At 43.5% G+C, this 26,410-nt stretch overlaps 1 protein-coding gene and 1 long non-coding RNA gene across 2 annotated transcripts; one reads left to right on the forward strand and one right to left on the reverse strand.

Annotated features, from left to right (window-relative positions):
* Positions 1 to 1,353: 1,353 nt before the first annotated feature.
* TIMM17A (translocase of inner mitochondrial membrane 17A) lies at positions 1,354 to 17,681 on the reverse strand. The gene is made up of 6 exons (XM_055233604.2): positions 16,796 to 17,681; positions 14,975 to 15,074; positions 14,779 to 14,842; positions 8,570 to 8,698; positions 6,476 to 6,586; positions 1,354 to 2,234 (listed from the first exon to the last, which is right to left on the reverse strand). Exons 1-6 carry the CDS (start codon positions 16,819 to 16,821, stop codon positions 2,149 to 2,151), a joined length of 516 nt encoding a protein of 171 aa, XP_055089579.1. The 5' UTR covers positions 16,822 to 17,681; the 3' UTR covers positions 1,354 to 2,148.
* Positions 17,681 to 26,307, forward strand: LOC134731890 (uncharacterized). The gene is made up of 4 exons (XR_010114584.1): positions 17,681 to 18,550; positions 24,538 to 24,590; positions 25,565 to 25,900; positions 26,140 to 26,307. It is a non-coding gene; the product is annotated as an uncharacterized lncRNA (long non-coding RNA).
* Positions 26,308 to 26,410: the final 103 nt, after the last annotated feature.

Below are 26,410 nucleotides of genomic sequence, written 5' to 3' on the forward strand. Positions count from 1 at the left end.
GGTGAGCCACTGCACCTGGCCAGACTCTGTGTCTTAAAAAAAAAAAAAAAAAAAAAGTTAAACTGGCAGGGCGCGATGGCTCACGCTTGTAATCCCAGCACTTTGGGAGACCGAGGCAGGCGGATCACGAGGTCAGGAGATCAAGACCACAGTGAAACCCCATCTCTACTAAAAATACAAAAAATTAGCCGGGCGTGGTGGCGGGCGCCTGTAGTCCCAGCTACTCGGAGAGGCTGAGGCAGGAGAATGGCGTGAACCTGGGAGGCGGAGCTTGCAGTGAGCTGAGACTGCGCCACTGCACTCCAGCCTGGGCGACAGAGCGAGACTCCGTCTCAAAAAAAAAAAAAAAAAAGTTAAACCTAGAACTACCATATGACTCAGTAATCTCACTCTTATGTATATATCCAAAAGAACCAAAAACAGGAGTTGAAGCAGATAGTTGTACACCAATGTTCACAGCAGCATAATTCACAATAGCTAAAAGGTAGAAACAACCTAACTGATCATAAAATAAAATGTGGTATATGCACACTACGGAATATTATTCAGCCATAAAAACTAATTTTGCTACATGCTACAACATGCACCTTAAAACATGCTAAGTGCATTAAGATGGACACACAAAAACAAATATTTTATGATTCCACTTATATAAGGTACCCGGAAAAGGCAAATTCACAGACAGAAAGCAGAACTGTGGTTACTAGTGGTTGCGGCGAGGAAAGAATGGGAAGTTATTATTTAACAGGTACGGAGTTTATGTTGGTGGAGGCTGGACACTGGCTCATGCCTGTAATCCCAGCATGGGGTGTGGGAGGCTGAGGCAGGAGGATGGCTCGAGGCCAGGAGTTCAAGGCTGCAATAAGCTATGACTGTGCCACTGCATTCCAGCCTGGGTGACAGAGTAAGAGCCTGTCTCTAAAAACAAAACAGAGTTTATGTTGATAATGAGAACATCTTGGGTATACATAGTGGTGGCTGTTATACAACATTGTGACTGTATTTCAATGCCACTGAATTATACACTTACAAACGGTTAATAAGTATTATTTTATGTATATTTTACCACAGTAAAAAATTCCCAAATTATCCAAACATAATCAGTAATTAAATGCCTACCATATGTATGGCATTGGGCCAAAAGATAAACGTTGTGTTTACAGTACCCACATGGCTTTGTTCTCCATTTCCCACAGATGTAGGCAAATGTGTAATTAACTAACATCATGCCTCCTATATAAGGCCACATGTCACTTCCAATATTATCAGGAAAATGACCTGTTGTGAAGTGCTCATCCATTTTCCAGGCCCAACCAGACCCCAAAATACATCGTTTATGCAGAGGACTTGGAACACATTCAAAACAGTACATCTTTTATTTTCAAGCATATAAGAAACACTAAACTCTTCCAGTGCCAGTACACTCTCCATGAATTTTTCATATAGAATTGGGTATACTGGAAGCAAGTTGTTTCTGGTGAAATTTCTGATGATCAGGAATCAAGACTCAGCAGCCCTAAAGGAATGAGTTTTGTATCCAATATCCTCAAAACCAAGACATAGTATATTTTACTTTCAAAGTAAAGTATAAATATTTTACCATATCCTTCAATCCATAAAGCATCTCACTGTGAAATGATCTATGTTGACTCTGCATAATTCTCATAAGTCACTTCAAGTGATGAGGGACTAACTATAAAACATGCATTATTTGAAGTACATGAGCATGAAACGTCGAAGTCTACAACTTATCTTAAAAGAAAGAGTAAGTTCCACCAGCTTTTTATTGTTTGAACAACAGAACATACAAAACCAGGCAGAGAAGTCCCCAAGGAGATGATGATCATATTTCACTGTTTTTTGGCCCTTTGGTCCTTCATCTTTGAAGCACTTACTGTATTTTCCTTTAGCGATTTAAACATTTATTTTGATCACAAATGCAATTCAAGTGTGAATAAATAAACGTATTATCTTTTAGCACCCCTCCCCACTTGTTCCTTTAAATAGAAAAAAGTGCTAAATGTCTCTTTATAGCCTATTGGCCATAGCTGTCCCACCTATGGTTTTAAAAACAGACTGTAACTTGATCTTCTGAAATCCTTCTCGAACTACAACTCGTTCTGTTAAAGAAATTCTAGGAAAAAAGTCCTACTGATATTGTCGATAGTCTCCAAAAGGTGAGGAAGGTAACTGAGTTGAAGGCAACTGGGAGGGGTCTTCTGCAAATTGAGGACCTGCAAGTGAGAAATAAAAAGGATTTAAAAATCACCTGAATATTATATTACTAAAAAGAACAAGTCTCTATAGAGAGTAAATCAATCAACAAAAAAAAATGTGCTAAATTAAAGCTATAACCCTAATTTCTTTATAGATCTGCCTAATTCCCATAAGAGTACTGGAGAACCTTCAAATTTGGTATAACATATGACAGACTGGCTTGCTATGCTCCAGAATGAACAGTTCTCAAACGCTATGCTAGGAAAGTCAGACGGATTAATTATAGCAAGAAGCAAACTTCAAGTTTTTAAAGCAATTGCTGTAACAAGCTGCCATATATCAAGATTAGAAGAGTTTCTCCCACTTCTTGTCATATTTTTCAGTAGCTATTTAAAATTATTTTCACAAAGTATCTTAGTCATGTTTTAAGAGAACTTGGTAATCCAATTTATTAACCAATTAAGTAGGGAATGAGCTCTGAAATAGGAAGACACCCCCTAGCTTGCTGTAGAACAAAGTCTTGCAGTTTTCATTTTCAAAGGACAGGAGAGCCTGTGAACTAAGAAAAACGAAGTGGCTTAAAAAAAAAAAAAACTTTTAGGGGATGAATCAATCTTTTCTCCTTTAAGAAAAACTGAAGTAGACTAAAAAATATCTGGAAGGGAGAAAGAGGGCAAGTGGTAGAATTCTCTGAAGCTTTCAAAGTGTTTCACTCATATATTTTTACTTCACTACAAATGCAACTATCTGTTAATTACAGAAAACTTGAGAAGATACTGGGTAAAAAAGATAAGCTGGGGCCAGGCGCGGTGGCTCTCGCCTGTAATCTCAGCACTTTGGGAGGCTGAGGCAGGCAGATCACGTGAGGTCAGGACAACATGGCGAAACCCTGTCTCTACTGACAATATGAAAATTAGCCGGGCATGGTGGTGGTTGTCTGTAATCCCAACTACTCAGGAGCTGTGGCAGGAGAATCACTTGAACCTGGGAGGCGGGGGATGCAGTGAGAAGAGATTGCGCCATTGCACTCTAGCCTGCGAGACAGATCAAGACTGTCTAACAACAACAACAAAAAACACCACAAAAAAAGATAAGCTGATGAAAACCACTGTTGCCATTTAAATACAGTTCTGTCTAATCTTTTTCCACTGTTTTAAAAACTTTTTCGCTGGGCGCGATGGCTCACATTCCCAGCACTTTGGGAGGTCAAGGCGGGTGGATCAAGAGGTCAGGAGTTCGAGACCAGCCTGGCCAATATGGTGAAACTGCGTCTCTACTAAAAATACAAAAAAAAAATTAGCCAGGCGTGATGGTGTGCACCTGTAGTCCCAGCTACTCAGGAGGCTGAGACAGAAAAATCGCTTGCACCCCGGAGGCACAGGGTGCAGTAAGCTGAGATTGCGCCACTGCAATCCAGCCTGGGCGACAGAGCGAGACTCTATCTCAAAAACAAAACAAGACAAACTTTTTCATGTAAGTTCACTGGAAAAATATGATTAAGTTTTCAAAGATTTCCCCCCTACACAGCTTTTCAGAAACACATCTCCTGTCTAAAAATAAATGCACCTCTTTTAGGCTGCTTCTATATAAATGCTGAGTTTTAATTACTCAAAAGGAGATTCCAGCTGGGCGTGGTGGCTCACCCCTGTAATCCCAGCACTTTGGGAGGCCGAGGCAGGAGCATCACTTGAGCCCAGGAGTTCATGATCAACCTGAGCAGAGACCTCATCTCTACAAAAAATATAAAAATTAGCCAGGCATGGCGGTGCACACCTATAGTCCCAGCTGCTCAAGAGGCTGAGGTGGGAGGATCGCCTGAGCCCAGGAGGTCAAGTCTGCATTGAGCCAAGATTGCACCACTGCACTCCAGCCTGGGTCACAGAGATTCTGTTTCAAAAAAAATTAAAATAAATAAATAAAATAAAAAGGAGATTCCCTCTGAGGAAAAAAGCCTAAAACAAAGTGCTCAAAGCTAATTTCTATGAGACAATGTAACTATTTAAGTTTTTACTATATCCATTTCTGAATTTCCGCAAATATGGAACTGTTTTGATGTTTTATGTAAAGTCTTTCACAATGAAGCAGTCAAAACAAAATTGGAAAGTGACCATCACAACAGTGTTAACTCAGAAGTAAGGAATGAAAAACAAACAGAAGGTGAGAGGGTCTGCAGGGTCATCTAGATTACTCACTGCCATTTAACGAGCAGTGCACTTGAAAATTGTGCCAAAAAGATACTGAATCGCTTGCTAGGCGCCTCAGGGAAATCAAAGCAAATTGGGACGTATGATCTATTCCTAACTTTATGCTGAATCTTTTCCAAGCTCCAAAAATAATTTTCAACATGTCTCACTATTCTACGTATTTCTTTCCCAAATGCCAGGTCAAATTTTCACTATTATCCTCTCTACACATATATATTTATATAATATATAATATTATATATATTATATTTATATTATATATATTATATATAAAATATATAATATATAAATTATATAATATATATAAAATATATATTATATATAATATATAAAAAATATATATAAAATATATATAATATACATTATATATATTATATATAATGTATATTATATATAAAATATATATTATATATAAAATATATATAATATTTATATATATATTTTGAGACGAAGTCTTGCTCTGTTGCCCAGGCTGGAGTGCAATGGCGTGATCTCAGCTCATTGCAATCTCCACCTCCCAGGTTCAAGTGATTCTTGTACCTCAGCCTTCTGAGGAGCTGGGATTACAGGCGTGTGCCACCATGCCCTGCTAATTTTTGTATTTTTAGTAGAGACGGGGTTTCACCATGTTGGCCAGGCTGTTCTCAAAACTCCTGCCCTCAAGTGATACACCTGCCTCAGCCTCCCAAAATGCTGGGATTACAGGTGTGAGCCACCGCGCCTGGCCACCTCACAATATCTTTCTGCATCCTTCCACTGTCAAGGGATATTTTCATTTAGACACTGAAATTTTTTTTTAAGAGATGGGGTCTTGCCCTGTTGCCCAGACTGGCCTTGAACTCCTGGGTTCAAGTGAGTAGCCTCCTGAGTAGCTGGAAGTACAGGAATGCACCATCTTGATAGAAGTTTTCTGTTTGTTCGTTTCATTTTGAGACAGAGTCTCGCTCCATCGACCAGCCTAGAGCGTAGTGGTGTGATCTCGGCTCACTGCAACCTCCACCTCCCAGGTTCAACTGATTCTCGTGCCTCCTGAGTAGCTAGGACTATAGGTGTGAGCCATTATGCCTGGCTAATCAGCTGAGAGCACATTCTATAACCATGTAATGATCATTCAGCCCACAATTTAATTATTACCCTATGCATCAGATAGGAGGGACAACAGGCAACAAACTAAACCAATATAAAAATTAGCCTGGGCTAACACATTTTCTTTTTTTTTTTTTGAGATGGAGTTTCGCTCTGTCACCCAGGCTGGAGTGCAGTGGCGCGATCTCGGCTCACTGCAAGCTCTGCCTCCCGGGTTCGTGCCATTCTCCTGCCTCAGCCTCCCGAGTAGCTGGGACTACAGGCATCCGCCACCACACCAGGCTAATTTTTTTGTATTTTTAGTAGAGACGGGGTTTCACCATGTTAGCCAGGATGGTCTTGATCTCCTGACCTCGTGATCCGCCCGCCTCGGCCTCCCAAAGTGCTGGGATTACAGGCGTGAGCCACAGCGCCTGGCCGGCTAACACATTTTCTAAGAGACTTCTACTGTGAACCCTAAAGTGACCTTCCCAAATATGAGTCACTTTCCACTACTCTCTTCTTCAAAACAAGCAACATTATCTAAAATAATTTATCTGTTAATGTGTTAGTCTGTCTCCCCCTACCAGAATGTAAGTCCTTGAGGGCAGGGACTGTCCTGTTCACTACCTAAAACAGTGTCTGGCATGTGGATGTACAATACTAAATTGTCAATTGACCATCATGATTGTTATACATCTGCAGAACCATTCTTTAAGTCCCTTTAAAATGATCAGACATTTCTTGCAATACATGAGCACTGATAAACCCTAAGTACTATAAAGAAAGATCAACAGCAAATTTACACGAACAATTTTTGTTATTGGGGCTAAATATAACATGTTCATTTTTTACCTATTATCACAGTCCTCATGAACCACAGCATATTAATACATACCACACATTTTATCAGACAAAGTACGTTCTTCCTTAACATCAGAAAACCATTCCAAAATGTTTGAGCTATAGTTTTAAGCAAAAAGACTCACCATTGGGAAACTGTGCAGAGGCAAATCTTGTCAACAAGATACCAGCTCCTTCAATTAAAGCTAGGAGAATGCCACCCATTGCGGCTGACCCAACCATGGCCACTGGTCCATCTGAAGACATTAATAACAAAGAGATTATTTTTTACAGAAATCTAGTTTACTGTAAGAGATAGTAAAGAAGAGAACTGTCCATATGGGGACATGCTCCCCCAACTCCCAAACTCTTTCTTATTGCCTAAGACCCAGAGTCAGTAAACTACAGCTGCCCACAGGCCACCCACTGCCTATTTTTGTAAATAAAGTTTTACTAAAAGGCCGTAAATCCCAGCACTTTGGGAGGCCGAAGCGGGCAGATCACGAGGTCAGGAGTTCAAGACCAGCCTGGCCAACATGGTAAAACCCTGTCTCTACTAAAAATACAAAAATTAGCCTGACGTGGTGGTGGGCAACTGTAGTCCCAGCTTCTCAGGAGGCGGAGGCAGGAGAATTGCTTGAACCCAAGAAGCAGAGGTTGCAGTGAGCCGAGATTGTGCCACTGCACTCCAGCCTGGGTAACAGAGTAAGACTCCGTCTCAAGAAAATAAATAAATAAATAGGGCCGGGCGCAGTAGCTCATGCCTGTAATCCCAGCACTTTGGGAGGCCGAGGTGGGTGGATCACGAGGTCAGGAGATCGAGACCATCCTGGCTAACACGGTGAAACCCCGTCTCCACTAAAAATACAAAAAATTAGCTAGGCATGGTGGCACACACCTGTAGTCCCAGCTACTCGAGAGGCTGAGGCAGGAGAATCCCTTGAACCCGGGAGGCAGAGCTTGCAGTGAGCCGAGATCGCGCCACTGCATTCCAGCTTGGGTGACAGAGTGAGACTCTGTCTCAAAAAATAAAATGAAATAAAATAAAAAAATAAATAAAGTTTTACTGAAACACAGCCATACTGTTTCGTTTATGTATTATCCATGGCTGCTTTCATGCTATGACAGCAGATTTAGGTAGCTGTGACAAAGACCACACAGCCCACAAAGCCTAAAATATCCACTATCTGGCCTTTTACAGAAATAGTTTGCAAACCCCTTGGTCTAAACCACTAAGCTCAAAGGAATTCTGGTTTGCTCTCTGTCCTGAGGATCCAGAAGATGGTTCTAAGTTCCTTATTCATAACAACTCTATATGGCAGGTATAATTATTAATTAACTCCAGATTATTGGTGAAGAAATTATAGCATAAAAAGTTTGGTAAACTGACCAGTCATACAGCTAATTAATGGCAGAACTGGAACCTGAAGTGCTCTCAACCACTGTAATAGATGGGTTAGAGTTCCATGCTCTTTCATTCTCAAATATTCCAAATAAATAGAACCCCTTACTTTTTTTTCAGATCACCATATACTGTACATTTATGCTATGCCAAATTAAACAATGCTCAGTTTTATAATTTTTTTTTTTTTTTGAGATGGAGTCTCGCTCTGTCTCCCAGGCTGGAGTGCAGTGGCACAATCTCCGCTCACGGCAAGCTCCACCTCCCGGGTTGACTCCATTCTCCTGCCTCAGCCTCCCGAGTAGCTGGGACTACAGGCACCTGCCACCACGCCCGGCTAATTTTTTAATATTTTTTTAGTAGAGACGGGGTTTCACCCTGTTAGCCAGGATGGTCTCGATCTCCTGACCTCGTGATTCACCCGCCTCGGCCTCCCAAAGTGCTGGGATTACAGGCGTGAGCCACCGTGCCCAGCCCAGTTTTATAATTATTATTATTTTTGAAGCAGGGTCTCACTCTGTTGCCCAGGTTAGAGTGTGGTGGCTCAAGTGATCCTCCTGCCTTGGCCTCATGAGTAGCTGGGACTATAGGCATGCACCAACACACCCAGCTAATTAAAATTTTTTTTTGTAGAGATCAGGTCTCCCTATATCTGATCTCAAGCTCCTTGGCTCATGCAATCTAGCTGCCTCAGCCTCCCAAGTGATGGAATTATAGTCATGAGCCAATGTGCCTGGTCAATAATCAGTTTTATATATTACAGATGTCATTCAATTAAGGCAGATGAGGTTTTCCTAAAAGTGTGGCTTCTACTAGTGTGTCTATAATGACTACTTACTTCTTGCTGCCAGTATGGCTCCCGTTAAGGCACCACTTGTGATGGAGTTCCAGGGATCTTCCTTTCCTCTGACTTGAACCATACTACAGTCAATCATGGAAAACAGCCCTCCCCAAACAGCAAAGCTACCTATTTTATTGTAAAAAGAAACAAGCAAATACTAAATTTCATCTTCTATTTAAAATATTATAGTCAAAAACAACACTCACTATAGTCTCAAAACTTATAGTCCAAACAAATATATGCAAACACAAGTTTGAATAAACACTGAACAAGAGTTAGAATACTTATCTTTCGAATAAAGCTGGATTGTATTATATCAGCTGGAAAATTAGCAATGGCCCAAAGCCTAAAAAGAAATAAACCAGCCGGGCGCCATGGCTCACACCTGTAATCCCAGCACTTTGGGAGGTTGAAGTGGGCGGATCACCTGAGGCCAGGAGTTCAAGACCAGCCTGGCTAACATGGCGAAACCCCACCACTAGTAAAAATGTAAAAATCAGCCGGGTGTGATGGCGAGCACCTGTAATCCCAGCTACTGGGGAGGCTGAGGCAGGAGAATCGCTTGAACCCAGGAGGCAGAGGTTGCAGTGAGCCGAGATTGTGCCACTGCATTCCAGCCTGGGCAACAAGAGCGATACTCCATCTCAAACAAACAAACAAAAAAGAAATAAGCCAAGCCTAAAAGAGTCAGGCTGCATATGTGTAAAAACATGCAAATCACCCTTCCAGAACAACATTATCTCTCTGGTTTAAGCAGCAATAAACAAAATCAAACTACACTGCTTCCTCTTTCATTCTCCTTTTCTTTCATAGCTTTACTTAACCTCTATTTTTGGCCTTTCTTCACTATATGTCATTGAGGATCTACTCTATGAAAATCACCGATGGGAAAACAAAAGAAATCCAGCTATTCTGGAATGTATTACAGGTATAAGCCAATACATGCTGAAGGGGCAAATGAATGACATAAATAGCTAGAATTATGGAACATCAAAGGGATGGTAATTGCCTGTTCATCCTTTATTCCTCAGATATGAATTTAAAACAGCCTTAAATCAGCAGATTACTTTGCACTTAAACTCTATCTAAATACAAAAACAGCCAGGTGCGGTAGCTCACGCCTATAATCCCAGCACTTTGGGAGGCCGAGGCAGGCGGATCATGAGGTCAGGAGATTGAGACCATTCTGGCCAACACGGTGAAACCCCCTTCTCTACTAAAAAATACAAAAAAAATTAGCGGGGTGTGATGGCGGGCACCTGTAGTCCCAGCTACTCTGGAGGCTGAGGCAGGAGAATGGCGTGAACCCAGGAGGCAGAGCTTGCAGTGAGCCAAGTTCGCGCCACTGCACTCCAGCCTGGGCAACAGAGTGAGACTCCGTCTCAACAAACAAACAAACAAATAAATAAATAAATAATTCCAGTGGATAGTACCAGTGGAGTATAGCATAAGCATCCTCATTTTTAGTCCAATATTGGACATCACATCCTATGTAAAAATAAACCAGTTATTTCTTCTAACTCAGCAATTCTATGCCCTGGGAGAGAGCTATGATGTCTAGGAATATTGGAATTACCTGACTAAAATTTTCTGACAAGACCCTCCCATTTCCTCATGAGAGCCTAAAATCTCAGGAGACCCTTCCCCGGAGAATCACGCCAGAATAAGTTTTGGCTACTGATGAGAATGGAGAGTTTGAGTGTAAGCAGGATGAGAAGGAGATCCATAAAGGGTAGCTGGTGTGAGGATCCAGAGCCAGATGAGGCGAATGTCTATACACCTGGACACCCCGGAACAAGGTTTTAGAGCCTAAGCAAGAGAGAGATTCTCAAGGAAGGCAGCCTGGCATGGAGTGTCAGAGTACACCCTAACAAAGGGCAGCCTGTTGTGGGGTACCATAGCCCAAGCAGGTTAAGAAGGCAGGTATACGTATGAAAAGGAAGAAAATAATGAATCCTGTGGGGCTGAACTGGAAATATGAGATATCAATGTAAACTTGTGATTTTCAATATGTATAGATACACAGAAATATAGATTTATACCATTGTTGATTTTTCTTTTAAAAAGCTTTTTTGTAGAGAGGCATTCTCTCTAAGTTGTCAAGGGTGTTGAACTCCTGGGCTCAAGCCATTCTCCTGCCTTGGCCTCCCAAAGTGCTGGGATTACAGGTGTGAGCCACTACTTCTGGCCCTAAATACCACTCTCAACTAAAAGGAACTGGGGCTCTTTGGAGAAATGGCTACAACAGGAAAAGCTGCCCTGCCCACAGCTAGGGCATGAAAAGTACAAGATGAGCCTGAAATGTCTTCTTCCAAAATGCAAGAAAGTGCTCAAAGAAGAACAGGGACATGTCAAAATCCTATCTTATTTTCTCTATGAAAATATAAGACCTGGGCCGGGCGGGATGGCTCACGCCTGTAATCCTAGCACTTTGGGAGGCCAAGACGGATGGACTGCCTGAGCTCAAGAGTTCGAGATCAGCCTGGGCAACATGGTGAAACCCCAATTCCACTAAAATACAAAAAACTTAGCCAGGAGTGGCGGCATGCGCCTGTAATTCCAGCTACTTGGGAGGCTGAGGATGGAGAATCGTTTGAACCAGAGAGGCAGAAGTTGACGTGAGCCAAGATCGCGCCATTGCACTCTAGCCTGGGCAACAAGAGCGAAATTCTGTTTCAAAAAAAAAAGAAAATATAACACCTAAGTCCGGGCGTGGTGGCTCATGCCTGTAATCTCAGCACTTTGGGAGGCTGAGGTAGGCGGATCACCTGAGGTAGGGAGTTCAAGACCTGACTGACCAATATGGTGAAACCTCGTCTTTACTAAAAATACAAAAATTATCCCAGCTGTGGTGGTGCATGCCTATAATCCCAGCTACTCAGGAGGCTGAGGCGGGAGAATCACTTGAACCTGGGAGGCGGAGGTTGCAGTGAGCCAAGATGGTGCCACCACACTCCAGCCTGGGTGACTCTATCTCAAAAAAAAAAAAAAAGAAAGAAAATATAACACCTTTCAGAACACAACTATGATTTTCCTATACTGCCTGTCCCTCCCTGCACCTTGATCTGAATACCTTAGTAAATGCTCACCAAATTAACAAAATCATCATCCTAGCATTTTTAAAATTTAAAATACCATAAAAACTTCTCAATAGCTTCCTAAAAAAGGCTAACCTCAAGGATTTGAAATGGATAACTCCAATTCACTCGTATCACCACTCACTCTTCCTCTATTTCACCGTGCTTTGTAAGAAAAAATAAACTCTTTCAGTTTTTCCCTATTACCAACATCTACATTAGCATGGAGCATTTGTCACAACTAATGACGCAATATTGACACATTACTATTTTTTTTTTTTTTTTTTTGAGACAGAGTCTTGCTCTGTTGCCCAGGCTAGAGTGCAATGGCACAATCTCGGCTCACTACAAACTCCACCTCCCGGGCTCAAGCGATTCTTCTCCCTCAGTCTCTCGAGTAGCTAAGATTACAGGTGCCTGCCACCACACCTGGCTAATTGGTGTATTTTTAGTAGAGACAGGGGTTTCACCATGTTGGCCAAGATGGTCTCGAACTCCCGACCTTAGGTAATCCACTGCCTCAGCCTCCCAAAGTGCTGGGATTACAGGTGTGAGCCACTGTGTCCGGCCGACACATTACTATTAACTGAAGTCCATACTTAATTAGATTTCCTTAGTTTGTTAATGTCCTTTTTCTATTCCACAATACCACATTACATTTATTTTTATTTATTTATTTATTTTTTTTTGAGACAGAGTCTCGCTGTCACCCTGGCTGGAGTACAGTGGTGTGATCTGGGCTCACTGCAAGTTCTGCCTCCTGGGTTCAGCCATTCTTTTGCCTCAGCCTCCCAAGGAGCTGGGACTACGGGCGCCCGTCACCATGCCCGGCTGATTTTGTTTGTATTTTTAGTAGAGACAGGGTTTCACCGTGTTAGCCAGGATGGTCTCGCTCTCCTCACCTTGTGATCCGCCTGCCTCAGCCTCCGAAAGTGCTGGGATTACAGTTGTGAGCCACCGTGCCCGGCCTACATTTAGTTTTTAATTTTATTTATCTATCTATTTATTTATTTATTTATTTATTTATTTATTTATTTTTTGAGACAGAGTCTCACTTTGTCACCCAGGCTGGAGTCCAATGGCACAATCTTGGCTCACTGCAACCTCCACCTCCTGGGTTCAAGCGATTCTCCTGCCTCAGCCTCCAGAGTAGCTGGGATTACAGGCACGTGCCACCAAGCCCAGCTAATTTTTGTATTTTTAGTAGAGACAGGGTTTCACCGCGTTGGCCAGGCTGATCTCAAACTCCTGACCTCGTGATCCACCCGCCTTGGTCTCTCAAAGTGTTGGGATTACAGGCGTGAGCCACTGAACCCAGCCCTTTTATTTCATTTTTTATTTTCTGGAAACAGAGTCTTATTCTGTCACCCCGGCTAGAGTGCAGTGGCGCAATCTCGGCTCACTGCAATCTCCACCTCCTGGGTTCAAGCGATTCTCCTGCATCAGCCTCCTGAGTAGCTGGGACTACAGGCATGCACCACCAAGCCTGGCTAATAATTTAGTTGCTATGTCTTCACAGGCTTCTTTTGGCAGTGACAGTTACCTGATGGTATTAATTTAACTCACTGAAAATGCATACGGTGATAGAAGCAGCCTCTCAAAAAACAAGCAAAAACCTATATGGCTTCTGCATATACTAGAGGTTCTGGGTTTGGTGTGAACTTTTTAATACCACTCATCATTCTTGAATAACACAATAACCACCAACACCAAAACAAAGAGAAATTAGTTACTAATTACTTTCCAGGGTAGATCATTATTATACAGGGAAAAAAGGAAAAAGATACAACATTACCTCAACCCTCAGGGCCTAAATTTCCTCATCTGGAAAATGGGAGATAATAATAGTACTAACTTCTTCATTACTGTGAGAGTTAAGAAAAGCAAAGAGAAGATTATTTTGATACTCAAAACTTCTAAGGAACGACTGAAGTATTAAGATTTTTTCATGTCTTACATACAGTCTTTCCAGTCTAACTATACCCTTGTGTTGTTTGTTTTTGTTGCTGTTTGAGACAGGGTCTCTGTCACCCAGGTTGGAGTGCAGTGGCACAATCTCACTGCAGCCTCAACCTCATGGGTTCAAGTGATCTGTCCATGTCAGCCTCCCAGGTAGCTGGGACCACAGGCACATGCCCCAACACCTAGCTAATTTTTGCATTTTTCTGGGGAAATGGGCAGCCATGCTGCCCAGGCTGGTCTCGAACTCCTGAGCTCAAGCTATCTGCCTAACTCAGCCTCCCAAACTGCTGGGATTATTGGCGTGAGCCATTGCACCCAACCCTGACTATACCTTTGTAAGTGAATATAACCTACAAACATTTTTTGTCACCTCCCTTTTCCCAGCTTCTGAATAACCAAGTTTACAAAGTATAATGAATAGAATCTTTTCAAATTTTGCAATGACCTCTGCACAATGTCCCAAAGGTAACCTTGGAGAAGAGCCCAATTGGCTTGATGGGTTTCTCCTGCATGAAACCCCAATCCTTCAGATCACATTCTCTTCAGCTTTATGTTACCTCAGAAGCTATCGGTCATGACTCACAAACCTGAGGTTTTTTTTTTTTGAGACAGAGTTTCACTCTTGTTGCCCAGGCTGGAGTGCAATGGCATGATCTTGGCTCACTGCAACCTCCGCCTCCCAGGTTCAAGTGATTCTCCTGCCTCAGCCTCCTGAGTAGCTGGGATTACAGGCATGCATCACCACGCCCGGCTAATTTTGTATTTTTAGTAGAGATGGGGTTTCTCCATGTTGGTCAGGCTGGTCTCAAACTCCCGACCTCAGGTAATCCGCCCACCTTGGCCTCCCAAAGTGCTGAGATTACAGGCGTGAGCCCCACGCCCAGCCTCAAACCTGAGCTTTAAATAACTGTCTTTCTTCTGCAGAAGGAAAAAAAAAAAAATCACTGAGTATCTGAAGGACAGAGACAAGATTTTCAAATGGGTATCATAATTCAGGTTAATTTTTCAAACAAACTACAAATCAAGAAGAAGCTATAGGGATATATGTTTGTGACAAACTGTTAGACCAAACTAAAATCACTAATTGTTGTAATCTAAAAATAAAAATAGCTCCATCTTCAAATAAACAGAAAAAAATAGTTCAGTTAAAATGAAAATTCTGCTCACCTCCTAACTGTGGAGCCCTGGTTTTAATAGCTGTCAAACTCCCTCGTAGTCTGTGGTTTACTCCCTATAACAAAAAAAAAGAAAGCAACAAAAAATATATTACAAGTACATTTTCTAAGCCACTGATGGGACCACCAGTAATATCATCAAACCCAAGCTGCAAGTGATTATAAAATAAGACCATTCACCCACTTACCACTGGAGAATTGCGAAAACCTTTGATTGCTTGAAAGATACCACCACCAATGGTACCCATCGTAAAGGCCCCACCACAGTCATCCACAATTCGCCAAGGGCTAAGAACAGGGGGGGAAAAAAAGATGACCATATTTCTCATTCACAAACCATAAAACCTTCTTTGCCAATACAGTAAGGATTATAATGGAACAGATTATACTGCAGGACCCACTGCAACCAATAAATATTTGGCCTATAAAATGATTTGAGGAAATGCTGTAACCAAACAGGGCAGTCAAAAAATCAAAGCAGTTTTGACTACAAAGATAACCAGGTAACTGATTATATTGTTTCAGGGCATATGTACTAAGAGAAAGCAAAGGGGCTACCCAATGATTTAGTAAATGAAAACCTATTATTTTTCTAAGTTTTTTTTTTTTGGAGATGGAGTCTCAATCTGTCACCCAGGCTGGAGTGCAATGGCGCGATCTCAGCTCACTGCAACCTCCGTCTCCTGGGTTCAAGTGATTCTCCTGCCTCAGCCTCCCAAGTAGCTGGGACTACAGGCGCGTGCCACTATGCCCGGCTAATATTTGTATTTTTAGTAGAGACAGGGTTTCACCATATTGGCCAGGCTGGTCTTGAACTCCTGACCTCGTGATCCGCCTCGGCCTTCCAAAGTGCTGGGATTACAGGCGTGAGCCACCACGCCCGGCCTTATTTTTCTAAGATCTTTGACACAACATAATTAAATATTTTAACCCTCTGCTAACCTGTGTCATTATAGTACATCAAACAGCTATTTACAGTGTGCTGAGTCCTACATATCTGAGCACAATCCAGAATGGAGGATAACTGCTTTGAAGAAAATAAGTTTGAAGAGCCAAGAGACCCTAAAACTTAAATTTTGTATGCCATCTGGGGGAGAGGGGAACACAAAACATGCAACAAGGCTAGGATAGCAGAGTAATAATTCAAGGTCCTGGGCACTTTCACAAATTGAGGACATCTTGGTTGTTGCTCTTACACAATAAAACAAATTATTAACTGAAATATCAAGATTTGATTTTTTACCTATGACCCTAGAAACTTTAAACTCTGGCAACCTGAGACTTCTGACAGCAATTACATCGTTTTATAATTATCTGTCTGGTTTATTCATAGTCAATAAACGCTGGATTAAAGAACGAATTTCTGTCCATGGCTTTTCAGAGAACACATGCTATTACCTCTTCCTATTTCCCAGGTAATTTTTGTCCCCCTCTACCCTCAAGAAAGGATTCCAAAGAGAAAAACAAGGCCCCACGCAATAAAGAAGCTTATCCAGACCCCTTGGCTAAAATCTATGTTCCATTCATTTAAAATGCTTCACTCTGTGGACACATATCATGATACAAGTAAAACCTCAAGAATGACACTCCCTCAGATGCCTCTTCTTCAGTTCCTCAACGCAGGAACTGAGCAAGGCGAGACGGAGGGACGCGCCCAAGGTCACCTCGACGAACAAAAGGGATTATAACTGGCCCCGCATAAGGTCGATTACGCCCTGCGTTGGGAGGAGGTTCCGAGGTTCTATTAAACTCAAGTCTGGACCTCTTTACCATCCATCACAAGGTCACACGGGTGCTGGGTTGGGAGAGCGAGGCTCACGCGGCTGGGGAGGTACTGAGTAGAGGGCTAAGAAGCCGACTGGCCGCGAAAGACCGCACTGCCCACAGTTACCAGGCCCAAGTCGACGAGGCTGCGGTTGAGTCTGGCTTGTACCTGGGGAGCCTGGACAAGGGAGAAGGACGGCAGTGGGCAGGGGGGCAAGAGAAATGCAGACACCGGTGAGGCTCACCAAGGCTCTCGCGCGTACTCCTCCATCTTGACTTCAACGCCGCGAGTGATGCCGGGCAAGCTGGGCGGAGCCTGACCCCAGAGGCGGAAGTGATCCCGAGAGGAGGGCGTTAAGGTCTATGAGCATTGGTTCACCGTTTCCCCCTGAAGCCAATGGGAGCCAGGACTCCTGTGGAACGCGTGTGGTTGGGGCATTGGCCGCGGCGTGGCGAGACTGGCCCTGCCCACGTCCTCAAAGGCCGCGAGTCCCGGCTGTGTGGGCGGGGAGCTACCAATGACGGAGTCACACTATCTGGTCACCAGAGGTTCTGTAGACTGAGATCAACGCGATACTTCCTAAATGCGCTTCTTTCTTTCCCTTCCCTTCCGCCTTCCCTTCCCCCTTCCCTTCCCCCTTTCCTTTTCTTCTCTCCTTTCTTCCTTCCTTTTTCTTTCTTTTTCTTTTTCTTTTTCTTTTTTTTTTTTTTTTGAGACGGAGTCTGGCTCTATCGCCCAGGCTGGAGTGCAGCGGCGAGATCTCGCTCACTGCAACCTCCGCCTCCCGGGTTCAAGAGATTCTCCTGCCTTAGCCTCCTGAGTAGCTGGGATTACAGACGGGCGCCACCAAGTCCGGCTAATTTTTGTATTTTTGTAGTAGAGACGGGGTTTCGCCATGTTGATCAGGCTGGACTCGAACTCCTGACTTCCTGATCCGCCCACCTCGGCCTCCCAAAGTGCTAGGATTACAGGCGTGAGCCACCGCACCCGGCCTCTTTCTTTCTCTTCTCTTCTTTTCTTTCTCTCTCTTCTTTTTCTTTATTTTTTGGTACTTTTGCTATCAAATGTGGATTAATGCTATCTTATTCGTCACGTGTTGTGAAGCTGTTACCAAATACACGTAGCTCCTTTAGGGCAAACAATGTCTCAGTGATTTATAATAACCACAGTGCCTGGAATGTAATAGATGCTCAATAAATGTTTGTGAACTGGAACTGTTTGGGCCATCTGGAGAGCCATGACCAATTTGGAGCCCTCGATTTCGGAGACATTGACACCAGAGCCTCTCACAGGCCTCTCCAACTAATGATCACCAGAAGATGTGAAGATGTTTGGCTCGGAGAAGAGGGGACTTATGGGGACCAGGCCGGGCGTGGTGGTACGCGCCTGTAGCCCTGACTATTCTGGAGACTAAGGCGGAAAGATAGCTTGAGCCCAGGAGATCTAGCCCGCAGGGAGCTGTGACCATGCCACTGCACTCTAGTGACAGAGTGAGACACTGTCAAAAAAAAAAAAAAGGCGGGGACCCATGGAGCTTTTAGTTTACTGTCAACAAAATCCCAATCATGTGATGGCTGTTAAAGTGCTCCTTTCCATTCTGTACGTTTGTAATTGACTTTAAAATATGTATATATTTATTTTACAGAAAAGTCAATGTCATAAATAATGGAAGAGACCGGGCGCAGTGGCACATGCCTGTAATCCCAGCACTTTGGGAGGCCAAGGCGGGCAGATCACGAGGTCAGGAGTTTGAGACCAGCCTGACCAACATGGTGAAATCCGGTCTTTACTAAAAATACAAAATTTAGCCCGGCATGTTGCCTGTAATCCCAGCTACTCGGGAGGCTGAGGCAGGAGAATCGCTTGAACGTGGGAAGTGGAGGTTGCAGTGAGCTAAGATCGTGCCTGGGTGACAGAGTGAGACTCCATCTCAAATAAATCATAAATAAAGGAAGACTGCAAAGAGGCGTGAAGGTCTCTCCAAAAGCTTGGAAATAAAGTAAGCATATAAATCAAACCCTTCATGGAACTAAAGATTATCAATAAATGTGTCTTGCGTGTGAGAATGGTTCATACTAGTTATCTGATTTGGGTGTGTAAGTTGGAGAAGACGTGTTCGGAATGTGACTGTAATTAAGAATAGTTAACTCTATTTATGGCCATCAGAGAAATGCAAATCAAAACCACAGTGAGATACCATCTCACACCAGTTAGAATGGCCGTCATTAAAAAATCTGGAAACAACAGGTGCTGGAGAGGATGTGGAGAAATAGGAACACTTTTACACTGTTGGTGGGACTGTAAACTAGTTCAACCATTGTGGAAGTCAGTGTGGCGATTCCTCAGGGATCTCGAACTAGAAATACCATTTGACCCAGCCATCCCATTACTGGGTATATACCCAAAGGACTATAAATCATGCTGCTATAAAGACACATGCACACGTATGTTTATTGCAGCACTATTCACAATAGCAAAGAGTTGGAACCAACCCAAATGTCCAACAACGATAGACTGGATTAAGAAAATGTGGCACATATACACCATGGAATACTATGCAGCCATAAAAAATGATGAGTTTGTGTCCTTTGTAGGGACATGGATGAAATTGGAAAACATCATTCTCAGTAAACTATCGCAAGGACAAAAAACCAAACACCGCATGTTCTCACTCATAGGTGGGAATTGAACAATGAGAACTCATGGACACAGGAAGGGGAACATCATGCTCGGGGGACTGTTGTGGGGTGGGGGGAGGGGGGAGGGACAGCATTAGGAGATACACCTAATGCTAAATGACGAGTTAATGGGTGCAGGAAATCAACATGGCACATGGATACATATGTAACAAATCTGCACATTGTGCACATGTACCCTAAAACCCTAAAGTATAAAAAAAAAAAAAAAAAAAAAAGAATAGTTAACTCTATTTAATTGTACAGGCCAAAGAGAGAATGTGGGAGAGGGGACATGGAGGAATTCAGAGGGTAAGAATCTGATGTTTAGTCAGCCCTGAAGACCTGGTGGGTATAAATATTTTAGTAACTAGAGATTTGCACTCTCATGGGGCAAGGATATTTTTTCTGGTCTCACCAGGACCCAGATAAAATATCCCTTAGCTCTAGCTACCTCCCTTTGTTCTTATTCCATATTTATTATGCAATCTTCTTCTTATTATTTGGCTTCTGAATAGATTTTGATATAGAAGAGAATACCTTGGCCTGTGTTTATAACTATTCTTCTCCACTTGGTAGTTAATACTGGCTTATGTATCTGCCTTTTGTGAGATCAGTTATTTTGACTAAATCACCAGGAATAGTCAGGGTTCTCCAGAGAAACAGAACCAAGAGGATATATATATATATACACATATATATATCTTATTATCTGCAAATATATGTATATCCTTCTGGTTCTGTTTCTCTCTCTCTCTCTCTATATATATATATATATATATATACATAAAATTAATATTTGTTTATTTATTTTTGAGATGGAGTCTCACTCTGTTGCCCAGGCTGGAGTGCAGTGACGTGATCTCGGCTCACTGCAGTCTCTGCCTCCCAGGTTCAAGTGATTCTTCTGCCTCAGCCTCCCAAGTAGCTGGGACTACAGGTGCGCGCCACCATGCCCAGCTAATTTTTGTATTTTTGGTAGAGACGGGGTTTCACCATATTGGCCAGGCTGGTCTCAAGCTCCTGACCTCGTGATCTGCCCACCTCAGCCTCCCAAAGTGCTGGGATTACAGGCTTGAGCCACCACATCCAGCCTATTTATTTATTTATTATGAGTAGTTGGCTCACATGATTATGGAGGTTGAGAAGTCCAATAATCTGTGTCTGCAAGCTGGAGATGGAGGAAAGTCAGTGACGCAGTTTGGTCCAAGTCCAAAGGCCTGAGAGCCAGGGGAGCTGATTATGTAAATCCCAGTTTGAGGGCAGGAGAAGGTGAAATGAGGTAGCCCAGCTCAATAGTGAGGCAGGAAAAGAGGGGCAAATTCTTTCCTCTGCCTTTTCAATGCCCAACCACACTGAGGAGGGCAATCTACTTTGCTGAGTCTACCAATTCAAATGCTATTCTCATCTGGAAACATCCTCATGGACACACCCAGAACAACATTTAATCTGGGCATCCTATGGCCTACTCAAGTTGACACATCAAATTAACCATCACAGTGATAATGAGTTTCCCAGTTTCCAAAGCTGAAGTCCACTTTCTAGGTTGTGGTTCCCCAGCTCATTTAATTCCAACAGTCCCTATCCTAAAGGAGTTTACTGCTCTGGGAAGCCCCGCTCAAGTGGCCAAAAAAACTTCAAGCAAAGGGACTTCTCACTCTTTGCTCTCTTTTAATTGCAACAGATAACAGAACATTTTTGGCTGGGCAAGGCCCAGGAGGAAGATGTCACGTCTCCTCAAAAATATTCACTTCCATTTGGTTCCAGGGTGCTAAGTGAAGAAATCTTTTGAAAAGGGTTCAAAAGAAACCCTTTGAAAGGATTAGAAGGATTGGTACTCTAATCTTCCCCTAGTTAGTCTTAAAGAATTCTGAGGGACTGTGGTGGCCCTCACTGATGGAATGGTCAGTGATACGAAGGCATAATAGAAGAAAGCAGTGGAGGTCCTTGAGAGAAAACTCACCATAAAGGTGAAGGGAGTTTGAACTTCTGATTCAACATACCAGTGTATATTCTATTGAAAGTTACTGTTCTGGGCTCAAGATAGGACTGCTGCTACAGCCCCATGTGGTCCAGGTACTCAGTAGATTCAAGCTCCATTGAGCCAGAGGCTGCTGTGGCCTAAGGAACTCCATCCACTAAGTCATAGGTCATGTACGTGGCACCAAACCCACAGTCCCACCTGGTCCATGTCATGGAGAAATTCAGATTGGCATGGATAAGTAAGCCTCCTGTTGGGTTTGGGGTTTTAGTTTGTGACCAGGGCTGATTTGGTAGACAGAGGGGTTTCAGCTTAGGTAACATTGGTGGAGGTGAAGGAGGCAATCTCTTGTCTCTTTGCTGCCTCGTTTTTCCTTCCACTGCTCTCCTCTCAGGAAGACATTAGTCTGGCCTGTGTTCTGTCTCCTGCTCATCTCAGGAGTGTTGGGCCAGGCCAGTGGCTTGCTCCCAGAGGCAAAGTCTGCTGCCTTGTAGGGAAACTGTCAGCATCCCCCAAAAGGAAAGAACCAGTGTGAAAACTTCTCTCTTTTGTGGTCTCTTTCAAGACCCTGCCACAGTCATTCTATGTCAGCGTATCTATTGATCTTTGCATGTATATACACATACATATAGCTATATAATTTAACTATATAGCAAGCATTGGTGAGTGCTTAAAATGTGTCTGATGCTGTTAAGTACTTTGCATGCATTATCTTATTTAATATGCTCAATAATTCCATAACTCTGTGAATTAGGTTTTTTTTTAATTTTTAGATTATTTTATTTTTGTTATTATTTTTTGAGACAGTCTCGCTGTGTCACAAGCTGGAGTGCAGTGGCATGATCTTGGTTCACTGCAACCTTTGCCTCCCAGCTTCAGGTGATTCTTGTGCCTCAACCTCCCAAGTAGCTGGAATTACAGGTGTGTGCCACCATGCCCGGCTAATTTTTATATTTTTACTAGAGATGGGGTTTTGCCATGTTGGCCAGGCTGGTTTCAAACTCCTGGCCTCAAGTGATCAGCCCACCTTGGCCTCCCAAAGTGTTGGGATTACAGACGTGAGCCACTGTGCCTGGACAAGATTTTTTTTTTTAAAGAGATGGGGTCTCACTCTGTTGCCTGGGCTCATCTTGAACTCCTGGCCTGAAACATTCCTCCCACCTCCTCGGCCTCCCAAAATTGTGGGGATTACAAGCATAAGCCATCATGCCCGGTCCGGTTTTTTTTTGTTTTTGTTTTTGTTTGTTTAAGAGATGAATCTCACTATTTTCCCTATGCTGGACTCAAACTCCTGGGCTTAAGCAATCCTCCCACCTCAGCACCCCAAGTAGTTGGGACTACAGGCACACACCACTGCACCCAGCTTATAGATGCTCTTAATATCCTCATTTTCCATTGCCTAAGGCTCAGAGAGGTTAAATAACTTACTTAAGGTCACACATCTCAGATTTGAGCCCATGTCATTTGACTCCAGAGCCTGTAGTCTTATCTGCTATACTATACTGCCACCCTATATTCCTGAAAATGTGACTTTCCTGGGGTCATTCAGCCCAACTGAGAGCCACCTAAGCATTAATTAAATTGGTTCTGGATCCTCATTCTTCCCTCCTATCCTGCACCACGTATTTTGACTGGAGCTTTGAGTCTCTTTTCCTTCTTTTCTCTCCCCATCCCTCTAGCCACAACAGTGCTTGTTTTCCTCTGGGGAATAGACGACACCGGGGTCCCCTGATACCCAGGATGGATTTGTTTCAGGTGGAAGTCGATTCTGAGCTGGAACAACCAGTGCTCCCTACAGAGTGGGTCGGGCAGTGGCCTCTCGTTGTAGGGGCTGGAGGTGGCTGTACTCCCTGGCCTCTGTGTTCCCAAATCCCCCAGCTCCAGCCGTGATGCCTTTCAAGGGAAGACTTTTGGAGTCTGTGAGCAGTGTCAGGGAGCCCTTGGGGCTCCAGGGAGTAAAAAGCTTCTGACTGAGTCATGTCAGAAGAACCAGTGATTTGGAATTAGGAGGCCTGACACAGAGAACATACTGGGGTTAATGTGTAGAAACCTTTGGTTAGGAGGCATGAGTCCTGCCCTTTACATTTGAAAGCTATGGATTTATTTTTTTGAGTGTCTTCCTGGAGCAGAGACCACTGGGCCCAAAAAAGAAAACCACCGAAACCAGATGGTACAGGGCTAACCCTGGGGCTGAAGGTAGTGATTTGCTTTTAGGCCCTGACTGCTCCTCAGGGAGCAGTGAATATTTTTGGCAAAAAGCCTGAGAAAGAGTCCTTGGAAACTAGAAAGAGAATTGCTTTCAGCTGACTGGGAGACTAGAGGTTGGCTGAGGTCCTAGAGCCAGGGACCCCAGAAGATGATGCTTTTTTCTGGGCAACACTGAGGGTGAAGGCCAGCTGACCCAAAGGGGGTACAGGGGGAGGGAATGGGCATAGGGAGTGCCATGTCCACCCAACATACCTAAGTAAAAGCCCACTCCAGCATGGCTCAAACCCTTTGTTATGCCCTCTGAGATGACCACCCTGACTCCTCCCCACTAAATTAATGTCTTCCACTGGGTTTTTAACAGTTGTACCTCTCTACAAGACTCCTTGTACCTCTCTAGCTTGCTTCACTTTGCCTTACAGTGTATTTTTTTTACCCCATTGAATTATACATGTTTAAGAGAATAACAATGTTGTAATGACAATGTTGTAGTGCCTGGCAGGATGCTATATATAAATAGTAGTATCTGAATAAATGTTTGAATGAATGAATGAATGAGAACCAGGTGAGAAAGTGTGTGTGTGTGTGTGTGTTTAGAGGGTGTTTACTCTTGAGAGAAAGAAAGAAAAAGATGAGAGAAAAGGTGGGATGGGAAGAAAAGAACCCAGGACAAGAGTAAATAAATAATTATAGCCAGGCGTGGTGGCTCACATCTGTAATCCCAGCACTTTGGGAGACCGAGGTGGGCGGATCACCTGAGGTTGGGAGTTCAAGACCAACCTTACCAACATGGAGAAACCTCATCTCTACTAAAAATACAAAATTAGCCAGGCATGGTGGCGCATGCCTGTAATCCTAGCTACTTGGGAGGCTGAGGCAGGAGAATTGCTTGAACCCGGGAGGCGGAGGTTGCAGTGAGCTGAGATTGCGCCATTGCACTCCATCCTGGGCAATAAGAGTGAAACTCCGTTTCAAAATAAATAAATAAATAATAATAATAATAATAATAAATATGGTGTTTACCATGTACTGGGTATATCAATGAAATGTTTTCATGTGTAGGACCTAATTTAATATTCACAACAATTGTACAAGGTTGGTATAACTGTTGTCTTTATTTTACAGATGATGAACTCAAGTCTCAGAAAAGAAGGTAGCTTGCCCAAGTCACACGGCCTGTAAGTAGCAATACCAGGACCAAATACAGGTCTATTGGCTTCAAAGGCCCAAGCTCTTCACTGTTAAATCACACTTCTATTCAGCCTCCTCTTGCTGTGTTTTCCCATAGCCCCTGTGCTTGCTTGCCCTTTCTTTTTCTTTCTTTCTTTCTTTCTTTCTTTCTTTCTTTCTTTCTTTCTTTCTTTCTCTTTCTTTCTTTTTCTTTTCTTTCTTTCTTTTTTGAGATGGGGTCTTGCTCTGTTGCCCAGGCTGGAGTACAGTAGTGTGATCACGGCTCACTGCAGCCTCAACCTTCTGGCCTCAAGCAATCCTCCCACCTCAACCCCCTGAGTAGCTGAGACAACAGATGCTCACCACCACATCAGGCTAATTTTTTTTTTTTTTGGAGAGATGGGGGTCTCATTATGTTGCCCAGCCTGTTCTTGAACTCCTGGACTCAAGCAATCCTCCTGCCTTGGCCTCCCAAAGTGCTGGGATTACAGGCATAAGCCACTGCACCTGGCCTGATTTTGTATCTTTAGTGATAGCTCTTGCTCTTAGAACAATGCCTGACATATAATAGGCACTCAATAAATCACTCAATAAATATATACCTACAGTCTGACCAATAAATTGGCTACTGACTCTTAAAATGACAACCCCCAGGCTTCCCTAAAGTCTTCTTCCACTCTTCCTATCAAGTCTGCCTGCCTTCCTTCTGTCCTTCAGTCCCCCCAGTGGGCACCATTCCCCTCTTCAGCCTTAACCTAAAGTTGGACTAGTGGACATTAAATGGCACAGCCAAGTTTTAGTCCCAGACGATCCCTGGACTCAGCAAATGCTGATCAAGTGACTGTCTCTCTCTGGCTTAGGATGGAGAGACGCCAGGAAAGATCGAAGCATCTACCCTGATGGGTTACACCAGGCTTCTAGAAGGGATTTTGTGGCAGGAGGGAGGGGGGCAGGGGATTGAATGTCTCTGTGACTTGTGCAGGGCAGCATGATGGATGAGCAGTGGAAAGCCCTTCTATGAAACATGCCAGACCTGTTGCAACCGTATCTCTCCCAACGGCCCAGAATTCTGTTTCCCTGAAGACATACTAAATCGTGCTCTGGATTTATATGTGGGTGGTGACCTGCCTCTGTGCTCCCAAAGGAGGTCTGTCTACAGATGCCCAGCAGAGGAAGAAACAGATGACAACAGGGGGAGGTTTGAACCCTCTTCCCAAGAGCCTTGGAACTTCATGGAAAGTGACAGCCCTTTAAGAGTTTCCTGACTTCTGCAGATCCTTCTCTCTTTCCCAAACAGCCTGCCAGTTTTCAGTACACAGTAAGGATTTATTCTCTCTCTCCCTCCCTCTCTCTCTCTCTCTGTCTCTCTCTCTCTCTCTCTCTCCTGCCTAGCTATCTCTATCTCTAAGTTTGTCTTTCTGTCTCTCTCTTAAGAAGTGGCCAAAGGAGCCTGGAACCTCTGATGCTCAGCCTTCAGGTCCTCCTTGGCAGAACCTGGTTAGAAAGAAAATGGGTAGGCAGGGAATTAGGAGTAACAGCTCCTCATCTTGAATCTAGCCTTTCCTGGAGCTGTATACACCTGGGAGCCCCCCAGCACATTACCAAATACTGTAGAAGGAAGTCCATGAACCACACATTGACCACAGCGATACGTCCACCCGGTGATGGAGTAGTAAAATACACTCTTGAACGTGCCTCAGGCTGGCCAGTTCACCGGCTCTCATGGCCTCGTCCCTGCTTGTCTGGCTCTCCGTGGCTGTGATCTGCTTCTGCCAGCCTACGCATTTTTGTATCTTTTTCTCATTGCGTGGCCCCTTGTCTTTAAAAG

Source organism: Symphalangus syndactylus, chromosome 19 (genome assembly GCF_028878055.3).
Source record: "Symphalangus syndactylus isolate Jambi chromosome 19, NHGRI_mSymSyn1-v2.1_pri, whole genome shotgun sequence".
In the NCBI taxonomy this organism is placed as follows: Eukaryota; Metazoa; Chordata; class Mammalia; order Primates; family Hylobatidae; genus Symphalangus; species Symphalangus syndactylus.